Source organism: Myotis yumanensis, unplaced genomic scaffold (assembly GCF_028538775.1).
Source record: "Myotis yumanensis isolate MYYU_CA2020_CCGP unplaced genomic scaffold, mMyoYum1.0.hap1 SCAF_1, whole genome shotgun sequence".
Classification (NCBI taxonomy): Eukaryota; Metazoa; Chordata; class Mammalia; order Chiroptera; family Vespertilionidae; genus Myotis; species Myotis yumanensis.
In genome coordinates this window covers 41,102,284-41,116,110 of record NW_027223752.1, presented here as the reverse complement: position 1 = coordinate 41,116,110, position 13,827 = coordinate 41,102,284, and the positions used below count along the sequence as shown (strand labels likewise).

General features: G+C 45.0%; 1 protein-coding gene across 3 annotated transcripts in view; it reads right to left on the bottom strand.

Annotated features, from left to right (window-relative positions):
* RTN1 (reticulon 1) overlaps nt 1–13,827 on the bottom strand; it is a 180,178-nt gene that overhangs the window by 64,901 nt on the left and 101,450 nt on the right. For all 3 annotated transcript variants that reach the window (XM_070418958.1, XM_070418938.1, XM_070418947.1), the window contains exon 3: nt 10,867–11,601. In XM_070418958.1, coding sequence (XP_070275059.1) covers nt 10,867–11,601 — 735 coding nt within the window. The remainder of the gene's footprint in view (nt 1–10,866; nt 11,602–13,827) is intronic.

Genomic DNA, 13,827 nt, shown 5'->3' with positions numbered 1-13,827 from the left:
CTCCTGGAGAGCTGCTGCATATGAGGAATCAACACTAGCTCACTAACACAGGAAAAAGAATTGTTATATCAAATAAATGTGTGTAGTTCACGCTAAGAAATGGAGAGCAGGAGGATGCCAAGGATACAGAATACAGGAAGGTGTGTTTGGAAAGGGAAGCAGGGGAAGCTCAGGTACACTGAGGGAGCCTTGAGTAGCTGAGGGACAGCACTGAGGCTGGGGATACATGAGTGGTGGGAGGCAGGGGATCTCAAGATACTGAGCCTATTTCCCAATTCTGCCTGGGGCTCGCTCTACACAGAGGGACTTCTGCAACCCACCCCGTGGTCTATCTCACAGAAACTTCTTTGCTCTGAGTGACCTGATAGTCATCACCAGGGGTACTTATTATTTTGTACAACTCTAAAGGGCACCAGTTATTCACCTTGTGGTTACTAAAGATCTGATCAGTTTTTATGACAATATTTTGAGAAGTAGCAATAAACCATCTTGAGGTCAGAATTGTCTTTTTCTAATTTGCTCAGAATTGCCTTACCAGTACCTCTAGCAGTAGGGCTCATTAACATCAGCAAAGGAGAGTACAAAGGAGTAAGGTATATAGAGAAGGAGAAGCAAGACATAAAATTATGCAACTATAGGGCATCATCTCTAACTATAACTCTTCTTCCTCAACCGCATGTTACATCACGGGTTATCATATTAGTCAGGATGAAACTGGCTATAGTATCAAATAACCCCAAATTTTCAGTGGCTTAACATGGGAGAAATTTATTTTGGACTAACTTAATAGATCAATGTGAGTGTTCATTAGCAGGAAGATTTCTTCTAGGTAGTCATTCAGGGACCTAGGCTCCTTCTCCTTTGTCATCTTCTAGGCCTAGAGCCTTGAAGGAGGAAAAGGCACAATTCTATCTTCACCTTCTTGCTCTAGATGTGACCCATATCACTTCCACTCACATTCCATTGATAAGAATTAGGCTCATAGCTTCACCTCGATACAAAGAGGGCTGGGAAATGCAGTCCCAGACTGGGCAGCCACTTCCCAGCAATGACCCAATATTATGGAAGAGGAAGTATCAATTTTGTGGAGAGTTACCCATCGTTACCTGTTACCAAATGGGCATCATATTAATTACAAGGGCAAATATTACGTACAGTGGGAGAGAGAAATTGAATGATCTTATGTCTCATCCTAGAGGCAAATCAGTACAGATTTGACAGATGAAAAGTAAGGCTGAATCAAAAGGTGTCGCCTTCACAAAGGACATTGCCCTCAGCCTCTGGGGTTTGGCCTAGAGGGTTCTCCATCACCAAGGCCTCCATGGTTTTAGCCACACTAACGGGAAACATGTGGTCTCCATGGAAACCAGAATGTAAACCATGAGAGGCTTCAGACATCAAGTCAAAGCCAGGATTTGGAGCTTTGGAATTAGAGCACATTTTCATGGAATATATAAAATATACCTCAAATTATCAAGATTCTGTTTTCAGAAGAATAAAAAAAATGGCCTAAAAATATGGGCCCCATCAAACGGAAGGAAAAAAACAACAAAAGGGACAAATTGACAATGAGGCCATTTTACTTATATCAAAATTAGTTAGAATAAAGCTATCTGTGATTTTATTTACTTCCAACATTTGAGAAAACTATGAATCTATGTAAAATTGATTCAATCATAAGTTAGCTAAGCTAAAAAATTTTTAAATTAAATTCTTTTCAGGGAATTAGATCGAATTTTCAGCTGACTGACCATGTTAACACTTGAACTAGATGTGCATAGTGTGTATAATTATGAAACTATTTATATATTTAGGATATCAAATATATATTTAGGATATTAAGTCTTAGAGCTCCAAGTTCTAAACAACATAGAAAAGCATTTAGATTTGCTTATAAACAAATCAACTACCTGGAAATCAATTTCATTGGAAAAGGACATTGAATGAGAGTCAAATCTTATTTCTAATACTGGTTCTTCTATCCCCCACCCCCCGCCAGCATCACCTAGAACAACTACCACCTCAACCCTTGACTTCGATTTAAAATGAGGGTGCTGATCCAAAAATGAAGTTAGTACAAAACTACGGTTCATACATTCTGCATAGCATTATATCTTATGTTTTAGTACAGGCTTAAAATTAATGGTTTACCTTAAAATTAATTTTGGTAAAAACTAAGTTACCCATTTAGGAATTTTTTTTGAACCTCTGGCCTTGTGGTTGTTCCAAGGAAAATGCAAATGGTGATTGAAATGATTGACCAGCACATAAGTGATCCAGCCCTGTGGACACTGTAAAATCATTTAAAGACATATTTTCTTACATCATAGCCCAGGAGATCTGTAAATTTTAAATTGCGGTGGTTTGAGATGAGGTTAAAAAAGCAGAAGGTTGGATATTTTCATCTCAACCACTGGATGGCAATAGACATTAACAGTGAGTAGAGATAGTAAGAACAGTCACTATTCTGCTTTACTTAATTCCTCTCCCATTTTAGGTGCAGAATAAAACAAATCTCCTAGAGATATTAGAAAGAAGCAAACAATATTGAGTTTGGAAGTAAAATAATTAGTTTTAAGACACATAATCTGTTTTTATAAGCACTTTGTGTGTGAATAAATCCCCCAAGATTTCAGTTCAGCCAAGAGTTGTAAGAAAACAAGGCACTTGCCAGAAGGGATGAGTTAAGCTGGAATGCTATATTTACCAGAACACACAGCTTTGCACTGAATAATTTATTAATGGTGGTGAAAACTTTGATCTTGTGTGAGAAGATCAAGTTTGCTACTCTCCATTTGTGACTGAAAGCTCGATCCCACCCTCAGGCCTTCTCCCTCTCCCAGGAATATTCTGAGCTATGGGCAGAGGCCATGTGGAGCACCCTTCTGACCAGGAGGCCTCATGGGAGCATGAGGAGTTAGTTATTTGTGTTCCCACCATGTCCTTTTATGGTCTTTGTTCTGGAGCTTTGTGAGGTGGGGAGATGGTAGGAGCATCCTCCAGAATGAGCTGGTGAGTCACATAATCCCCCCTCCACTTCTCTCAGGAGGAGGAGAAAGTCCAGAGTTAATAGTATAAATTTCATTCTAAACCCCACACATAACCCACTTCAACTAACATCGAAGCCCAAACAGAAATCCAACTTTCAGGATTCTGGCACAGGCCCTAGAAAAAGTTGGGGACTACTGGAAAAGCCAGTCAAAGATTACTCTGAGGAGTTTGACCAATCAGCCTCAACACAGTTCCTAGAATAATAATTCTCAAACTCAGATGTACTGAGGGTTCACTTTGAAGCTATGTAACGAAGCAGATTCCTGTGCCCTTCCCTAGCAACAAATGGCTGCTGTTGTAAATACTCTACCGAAAACACTTCGAGAAACATTGTCTAGAAAAACCAACCAGTTCCACTGAGCCCTTAATACACTCTCCTTATCCTGATTCCCAATTTCTACAAGGAGAGAGAAAAGTTCTGGCAGAAGAGGGCCACCTTCTCAGGCCTAGGTCACTTAAAACCCAGGAGGACCCTTACAGAGATGGTGTTGACTGGAGAAGCACTGAGTGATCGCAGAGAAAGACCACGGTCAACTGTGAGCTGAAGTAACTAGACCCAGTAGTATGCTTGCTCCCGTTTCAGATCCTGGTTTGAGTGTCCGCCTTCCAACTACCTTTCCTCTGACTTTAGCCTCTGGCAGGCTGCTGTCTTTTCTTCATCTGTTAGTATAATTTTTATTCATATTTGGGACTGTATTTTGGCCATTTGGAAGCTTCTGTGAGTCACTGGCCCTAGCTAAACTTGTATCTAACTCTTTTTAAACAACCAACTGGCTTGTCCACAATCCCTGACTACCTCACTATGTGTCTTATTTAACTTTCATTCCAGCTCCAGTCTCAGCCACGCAAACATCACTGTCACCTAACCAGCGGTCACCCACCTTTCAGACCTCACAGACCACCAGTGGTCCGCGGACCACGGGTTGGTGACCACTGACCTAAACCATTATACCCTCAGATGTTTGTCCATGGAAATATACTAGATATAGAGCTCAAACTGTGAGAATATTTCAGTGCCATCATAACCCAAATGATGATTTTCCAACAGCAGACCCCAAAAAAACGGGTTCAATGACTAATGAAACGGCATCAAAGTTTGGGATATTTTTTCCCATTGTAAATATTTTTGCATATGTTTGTAATCATATGGTGCTAAAAATTAAAATATGAGAGGTATTGGGGATAAAGTCCTCCCCACAACCAACCCAATGCATCAGTAAGTCCTATTGAGTCAATCTTCAAAGTATATCTCAATCCATCCAGTTCTCCCCATCCCCATTACTATCGCCCTCTCCCAGTCACTGTCATCTCTTGCCGGCACTACGGCAATAGCTCCTCATGGGTATTCCTGCTTCCATGCTGGTCCACCTCCCATCCTTTCTCCCGATAGCAGCCAATGGGACCTTTAGAAATACAGAGCAGGCCATATGACTTCCTAGTTTAAAAATCTTTCAGTGGCTTCTTGCAATGTTTGACATAAAGAAGAAACTCTGTACCCTGGTCTGGGCATAAAAAGGCTCTGCCAACCCTCCAAATCCATTTCTTGCCACTCTCCCGTTTGCCTACCACACTCTAGCTACACCAGCCTTTTTTACAGTTTCTAGAATGAACCACAACTTTGCATTTCCTATTGTCAGAACCTTTAAAATCATCTCTTACCATAGTTGACTCTGTAGTTTCCTCCTCCTCTGACCTTCCTCTCTAAATGTCACCACCACTAGGTGCTCTCTCACATACCACTCTGTTTATTTCCTTTTTAGTCAACCCCTAACCCCCCTACTGCAATGCAAGCCCAGTGAGGGGTCTGCCTTGGTCACCGCTATGCTATATCGCTAGTGTCAGGTAGACAGTATGCCATATTGGTTGAATCAAAGGAAGGATGAATCGGTAAGGTCTTGCTTTAATAATATTGGCCTGACATTGGGTAAAACTTGTGTCATTCTGTATTACAGAAGTGTTTTGTGGGGCTGCAAAGACAGGATCCAGAAGTTTAGAGACAATGTCTGTGAGTACTTATCAGAGGACAGCGAGGATAGCACGGAAAGGGGGTGGAAAAATCCCCTAGAACCAGTCTTGGCTCTGAGAAGAATGTGAATTTTATCCTCCAAGTCCCATGATTGCATCAGTAAGGGAAGATGATTCATTTGAGAGATAAAGGGGTTGGATAGAAAATCGGTATCACTATCTAAACAGGGCTATTGTTCCTTGGGAGCATCAAAATGTTTGCCGTCTGTGAACTATCTTCACAGGCAAATTCAAGTTGATTTGAATCCATTTTAGGAGCTAATCTATGTCTACTCCGTGCCTGCGCAAAATTTATCCGGAAGGTAGGGTGCACCGTGTCCCAAAGAATTTGCATCAAAATATTAGAGGTACAATAACCATTTCTGGAGCTATATACACACCCTGGAAGTGAATGTCAAGAATATCTGTCCCTAGAAATGTTAAATTCTGGGGCCACCGAGATTTGGAGTAACTTTATCCAAGGCTGAGAAGGAGACCTCCCTAGTGTCCTGAAGTCACCACTTAAAAAACATAGATCTTGTGACTGTGTCAGAAGGAAAAACAGGGGGGTGAGCTGGCTACCGGCAGCCCCATTCTGGGATGCCTAGACCGGAAGAGTATCTTCTGTCCCTGGGCAAAGTGTCACAAAAACAACTGGTTTGAACAGTCTGAGAGGGAAGGCTCACCATCTCCATTTACATCCTCACAGAAGCCAGACTTTATCTGGCGGTCACTGGCCCATCTTGCTGAAAGCTGGTATGGGGGTTGGGAGGTGGGGAGAAGCAGCGATAACAGAGTCCTCAGGCTGATTCTGAATCTGCACCATGAAAGAATGAAACTTTCCAAGAATCTTTACAGCCTGATTTATGAATTCAGTCTCAGGGAAGCAAATATACACAGGACTAGAGTATAATGATGCTTTTAGAATTACAAGAAGAAAAGTAAATGGGTCACATTTATTTTGCTTCTCTCCCAAATGTTTTAGGACAGAAGCAACGTCTGGCATAGTGACGAAGAGTAATAATAAGCATCATAAATGCTACGTCTATTTGAGAAGACCTCCATCTGGTAGCCGTCCTGCAAACCACTTCCCTAAGGAGGAGACAAGCTTTGCCCTGCCACGGGGGGGGGGGGGGGGGGATGCTGAGCCTTGCAAGCTCAGGCTGCTGCAGCTGGTGCCCACAGAGGGGAGGGGCAGAGGCCTGCCTCCCAGGGCCCAGGAATGGATGGAAAGGGCCGAGTGCCCTCTCAGTCTCTCTAATTAAAAACTGCCATATGCTTAGGGCAGGCTCACCAATGTGTTTTTCACTACAGGTCTGGGCTGCTTAGCTCATCTGCTTACAAGCAAAGTGCTCTTCAGCGTGCTTATTCAAAGTGCAGGTTTATGCTTGGGCCCATTCTGATTCTGTCGTTCTTGGGGCCAGGCTGAGCAGGAACCTGCATTTCTAATCAGCACTCCTGGAGGTTCTGCGGAGCCTGGTCCCCGGGCCACACTTTGAGAACCAGTAGTTTAACCCAATATTTTTTCAACCAGGGCCACTGGGTGCATTCCCGAGAGTTCTACAGAGAGAATTTTTACATTTTGTACCTTTATTTTGATGATAATTTTTCAAATGTTAAGAACACTCTGGATCATTTGGATGACAATTCGATAACCAAACACTAAAGCGCAAGGCTTCCACTGAAGTGTTTACAATCAGGTTGTACTTTTAACTTTGTTACAGGCTGATGAGTCTTTACTCAGATACAGACGGAATTTGAATGTTCACACCAAAATGAGGCCTGAATGGTATCTTTTCAGGACAGGAAAGAAAGGGAAGAGAAGGAAAGGAGAAGATTTTGACAAAGAACATCAATGTATTGGATTTGGGGCACCTATGGGATGTTCAATCAGCACTGGGAAAAGGGTATGGAGCTCAGAAGAGACTTCTCCAAAGCCAGCGAGCTGGGAGGTGCTACACAGACGGCGGTGGCTGAAAACAGAAATGAGGGACTGGAGGGAAGGTAGCAAGAGATTGGAAAGGAGGTCAGAGAGTAAGGAGAAACCCAGAAAAGAGAAACTTCAGAGAGATAAGGGAGGAAAAGGTTCCGAGGAAAGAACAATGTCCGTGTGAGTGGGCACTGTCTCGGATTTTACTGTCAAATAAGTTACAAAACAGTCTGTTCACTATGCTCTCACCTGTGCAATAAATTGTGTATGCCTGCATACTTCAAAAAATGTGTGAAAGGAACAAAAACAACAACCAAAGCAAAACAAAAGTCTGGGGTTATCTCTGAGAATTAGCAACAAGAGGAGGGTGCAATAGGGGAACCTTAACTTTTTATTTTGCACCATTTTGTACAGTTTAAATTTATTATTATGAACATATTACTTTCTCACTAATATTTTAAGAACTGCTCAGCAGTATGACATTACATTATCAGAGTGGACAAGGAAGCTGAGACTCAAATGAGGCCATTTGGGGAGCAAGAAGGTTGTCATTGGTGACTTTTACCAGAATGGTTTCAGGTAGGAATGTGGAAGCTGACCCAGCCCTAGCCTGAAACGCTGCTTCTCCAGCTTTAATACGCATGTACCAACCGCCTGGAGATCTTCATTATAATGCAGATTCTGACCCAGTAGGTCTGGGTGGAGTCTGAGATGTCTAACAGGCTGGTCCAGCACCACTGTTTTGAGTTGCAAGGTAGTCAGAATACAGGAAATGGGAATGCGAAGAGACCACTATTTCCCCAAAAGTACTCCCTAGAAGACGAACCCCGAGGCATGCTCTAATAAAAAAGATTCACAATCAAATGGTTTGGTAAGTACCACACACCCATCCTGACGGTACTACATTAAGTATTAGTGATTTTCTGAGGAAGTTTGCTGTCTTTTCACTCAGATGCTCCTAACAGTTAGAGCTAACCTTGCAGCAATGAAAACTTATCTTTATTGTCAGATTCTGAAGTTCATAGGGCCACCTGGAAGGTCTGGGGGAAGAGAATTACAGGGCAGCAGGAGCTCAGGGGTGCACAGAGTCGGGAAACTGGAATGCGACAAATTGCATTTTGTCTCTAGTACAACAGCAACAGAAGTCTCTGAAAGGCAAGAAATCTCCAAAATAAACCTTGTTAGGGCATGTGCACCAGTCAAGCCTGATGTTCCTTGACAATACCTGCTACGATACTACCAGGTATTTGCTAAACCTTTTTCTAATGATTTATGGACCTTCCTAAAACTTAGCCCCTCATCAGGAGCATGACTCCCAGCCACGGGGATGAGCATTCTTGTGAATACCTGAACTTGAATATATCTATACTGCCAGTGGCTTCACTGAGCAAAAACAGGAAACACAGAAGCTAACTTGACCTCGCTGCCGAAAGGAGTTCTTCCTGCTTGACATGAGCATAATCCTACTGTCCACTGACAGTGATTAAAATCAACCTGGGGGAGGCTGGGCTGCACTGATCCCCTCACCTGCTGAGATGGAACCTCAGAGCTCAAATAACCTGCTGGTGGCGCCGAGTCATCATCCGCCCAGGACCTCCAGGGCTTGGCTGCCTGGGAACGGCCTTGTAGACCAGTGATGGCAAACCTATGACACGCGTGTCAGAGGTGACACGCGAACTCATTTTTTTGGTTGATTTTTCTTTGTTAAATGGCATTTAAATATAGAAAATAAATATCAAAAATATAAGTCTTTGTTTTACTATGGTTGCAAATATCAAAAAATTTCTATATGTGACATGGCACCAGAGTTAAGTTAGGGTTTTTCAAAATGCTGACACGCCGAGCTCAAAAGGTTCGCCATCACTGTTGTAGACTCTCTTCATAGGCACCGCACTGAGCAGCACTTTTCAGTGGGAGCCTGGATTTCAAAGGAAGCCTCGATGCGGAAGCGAGCAGAGGCTATTCACCCTGCCTGCCTTCGTCCTTTGAAAAGGCTGCCACCTCTCCTCGCTAACGTCTGAACTTGGCAGCAGAGGTTCAAGCCACATGGGGCAACTTGCACAGGATTAGAATGACACCAGAATTGGCCATAAAGGATGGCCTGACGCCTGACATTCACATGTGAGGTTTTCCATGGCCTTAGCTCTTCATCAGGTGTCTAGTCACTCAGTCAGTCCCAGCTCCCATACTTGCCTCTCAGATTTACTAGGGAGGGAAACAGGCCCTCAGATTTATTTACTTTTAGGGATAAATATATTTGAACAGCACTGTCATGTGGTGTCTATTTCGGGGACACTAGTTAGGAAAACACATGCCTGTTACAGTCCAGTGACATGCACTCAAGCTGGACTGTGTCAGGATGGCAGGGGACCGCTGGTTGTTCGTGCTAATGCTGTTTTGTGAGGCTCCCATCACAGAGTGGTGGCAAAACAAGCCAAATTAGTTTTAATAGTCACCTAACAAATGCACATTCCCTCTGTTAACTTCGTTATCAAATATCCTCCCTATCTACAATAAATATATTTTTTAACTCACAGGGAAGAGTTGTTTGGGAAATCAGAAGTCACTTCTATTGGCCCCCACACGATGCCACATGACTAAGCCCTCAGCCACCATGCAACTGCGTGACTGTTTTACCGCATTCCTCTAGGTTTGCTTTATTATGTCCCTCTAGGTTTCTCCATTCCAATGTGCTAATTTTAAAGAATTTAGAAGCCGGCTTCCAACCTATAACGAGAAAGACTTTGCACTTTATTCTTATATGAAGCACTTTAATTTCTACTAACATCACTGAAGTCAGTGTATACACAGGAAGAAGGGTGTACCCTCGAAGTCATTTATCCCCTAAGGGCAAAACACTTCTAAAGAAACAAAAAGCAGAGGAGATGAGTAGGAGAGGAGGATCATGAAAAATGTTGTGCTTTAGGGTTTGTTTTAAAGTGCTACCTGGGTGTTCTCCACCCAGGAGCTGGGAAGAGGTTCTCTACCTTCACTGGACTGCCCATTAACTAGACTGTCTAGGGCCTAATTTATTGATCTGACTCTGATTCCTCTCCTGAATTCTATAATGCAATCAGATGCGGTGGATGGTTTTGGAAGGAGAATGCCCTCAGCACATACAACGTCTGGAACATAAAATAATGGCTTCTGCTTTTCCTGCATTTGAAAACTTCCAGATTTCTCAGGGTAAACTATCATGGCCAAGTTAAAAGATTCTAAGTTATACGTGACTTTAAAAATTATTTAGTGGCCTTAGGTCTTGCTTAGGGACAAGAGAGACTCTGGATCCAACTCTGGTCCCTGTCTTCCCTGACTAGCTGGGAAAAAACCTTATCAAGGCCCAAATCCCTTGTTCCTTGGTAAGAGAAAGGATCTCTACCTGGCAGAGATCCACTTGCCCATGTAAGAAACCAGCTTGGCTGGCTAAATGGGTGTGCTAATGGGAGGTTCCAGTACCCAGAGGGGCTGTGGCCACTCCCCATCATCGGAGGGGTGGGAAATTGGACATGAGCTGGAGTATAACACAAAGCCAGCCCTTCCTGAGACCGGAGACCCAGCCCTGGGAAGGAAGGAGGGGTGCCCTGGCTCCATTCAGGAGATCTTGGAGGATGTTCATCGCTGAGGAGGCTGGGGTTCAGCCAGCTCAGGGCACTGCTCCGAGTGAGTGAGGGTCCTGCCACCGAGTCCCAGCTGTGACTCTGAATTCTCTCCTCTCCCCCCCATCCTCCTGGCCTTGTGCTCAGGCTCTGCTCACCTGTTTGACCAACTAGGACATGACTACAGGGTTGAGCCGGAACCACCCTGTGCTGAATACCCCGGACACCCAGGGAAAGCACAGCTACGCAGACAGGCTGCTTCAACCAGAAAAGCTGCCACTTTACCTTTTTGCTTATTGAAAAACAGCAGAGGGGGCGCGATGCCAGGACCTCGGGGTCCTGGGCTCTCTGCGGCCGCGGGAGTTTCTTTGGAACTCGCTGCCTCTGCAGGTTTCTGCGGCTCCACGGGCTCCTGGGGCGCTGGGGTTCCGTCTCCAGAGGGCAGCTCCTGGCCCGTTCGGGGGACACCCGAGGGGAACTTAAGGAAGGGGCCCTGCTCTGCCAGGCCCGGCTGGCTGGCCCGGGCCCCCGGCTCCTCCCGGATGGCATCCAGGGCGCCCGGCTTCATCGGGGGCGAGTCCTGCTCCCGCTTGGGGCTCTCCTCCGAGGCCGAGGACGCATCGCACGACTCGATGATGAGCTCACTGTCCAGCTCGGCCTCGCGCTCCTCCCTCAGGATGCTGTACTGGATGGACGGCGAGGCCGGCGAAGGTGGCGGGCCACCCACGTGGCCGAAGGTCACGTAACCGGAGGTCAGCGCATCCTCAGCGGCCAGCGGGTCCTCGGACACCAGCTCGATCTCTGAGTCCCCTGACTCCGCACTGCTGGCCTCGTGGTCCAAGGGGCTGGGGATGGTGGGCCGCCCGGACCTGGCCTTGACCTCGGGCCTGTCGGCCACGTGGCCCGCCGGCTGCGGGCTCTCGGATGTTTCATAGGATAACCCCTTCGCTTCTTTAATGGCAGTGATCAGCTCATCCTCGGAGATGCTGCCTTTCCCCTGGGATTCTGCAGCAGATGGTTCTGTCGTCCCACAGAGCGAAGGAGAGCGGAAGAGGCGCGCACACACATGGACAGACAGATGGACAGGGAGAAGAAATAAAACAAAGTTTTATTGTTGCTTGAGAAACACATAGCTCATTAGCACAAAAATATCTGTTTCCAGGGCTGGGCTGGAAAGACAGGCCACCTGACCTAAAAGGCTAATGACCGTTAAGGCCCAATTAATCAGGGTTTTACACACCTATCCATCTTAATCTGGCTGTTTAAAAAGTGACCCAGCAACTTCTTAGCAACAGCAGCACCTCGGTTGCTTTTCCTGTTTCCACGTGACCCAGACTCTAGAAGTCATTGTTTCTGATATCTGATTTATCCTCCCACGGAAGTTTTCCAATGTCACAGATTGCATTAGTTAAGCTGGTGGACACAACCCTTTAATTTGGCCCACCGATATCAACAGATCTGAAAACCACCCAGGATTCCTTGTCCACTGTTGTTTGTGTTCCCTTCTTGAAGCAAACAAAGAAAGCTGAGTGGGATCCTGGGGTACAACTTGATCTCTGAGCTTTCTATTTCCCATAAGAAACAATCATTTTACTCTTTTTTAGTAAAATGTGTAACTAGGTGAAGCCCTATAAGAGAGAGATTTTGCCCATTCCACAGTGCACAATCCCACTGGGCTTCGGAGGGTGGAGCCCACCTCTGTTCTTCGCCCTCTCTTCACCTCCTCACGAGAAGCACAAAACCCGAGAGTACCCCAGCCCCCTGGTATGAATGCCTGGCTTCTACCTGGTGTCTATCCAGTTGGGCCGAAAACCTCACTGGCAATCTTGCCTATGTTTTTGTCCCTTGGGTAAGACTACCTGCGATCACCATGACAATAGTTTTCAGGAATTTGGTTTTCCCTTGCCCTAGAGCAGGATTTTCAGAATATCCTAGACAGTGGTCTCTGGCCCTTCTGGGAGCAAGAACTACTTGGGAATGATGGCTAAGGGGTAATGGATTTGGGGGGGGGGGGTAATGAAAATGCTCTAAAATTTATTATGGTGATAGACACACAATTCTGTGAATATACAAAAAGCTATTAAAATGTAAATGGGCACATTTATGTTATGTGGATCATATCTCAATAAAAAGAGATGGAAGGAGGTTTTTTCCATGAATTAGCACTTATAGGAGAACTGCCTGACCTGTATTAGACTGTACTATAAGTGAGAAGTAACTTTATTTATGTTCAGCCACTGATTTGGGAATTTATCTGAATCTAAATGAATGCACCCCTTTAGTCTGGATTCTGCCCTAATTGCTTGCCTAAATTCACTGATCACGTTCAGATCATTTTTGAGTTCTGTCCCATTAAGAGGATACTGCAATCCTTGAGGGAGGAATTATGACAACCTAATGAGTTGTGGTGGCCATAGGGATAGAAAAGACAGGACAATTCAAAAAACACTGAAGAGAGAAAAACCATAGACTCAGTGTCTGACTCATGTGGCGGGTGAGAAAAAAATGGGGTGTCAGAGGTCACTCAGAAATGGTGAACCTGGGTGAGTAAAATGAACAGGAATTACATACCCAGAAACACGGAAGTCAGAACAGTGAGCTGTTTTGATGGGACAGAGGGAGAAAATTCTGATCTTAGACCTCTTCCCTTCCTGTGGCTCATACTAGTCCAGTTTCTCCCGTTGGAAGCCTCTGTCTGACCATCTAACCTGCAGGGCTGACCAAACTCCAGCTTGTTCAACATTCCTAGGAGACTTCAAAGCAGGTAGGCAGGGCCTTGGGTTACAAATGGCCCTGCAGGGCAGCTCATCCTGGGTGCAAGCCAGCCTGGGAATGGGTCCTTCAGGAAACAGGTTTGTGCTGGCTCATCCTGCACAACCGGAAGCCCGGGTGGTTTGTATTTGTGTGATGATTTGATTAATGTCTGTCTCTTCACCCTCTCCCAATCTCCCTGACCCCAAAATGAAAGCACCCACTAAGGGCAAAGGACAGCCAAGGTATTTTTGTTCAAAATCAGATCTCCAGCACCTAGTGCAGTGCCTGGTACTCAGAAAGTACTGATAAATAGAGCTCATTTGAGGACTAGCTCAAATCTTTAGAACACTGGTTCTTAATTAGGTGTAAGGCTCAAAACTGCCCTCAGAAATTCTGACTTGTAGAAGGAAGTCTGGGTGGGGCCGACACATCTGCCTTTTGTAACCACTCACTCCAACAGTGATTCCAGTAGTCACCTCCAGTTAGGGTTGG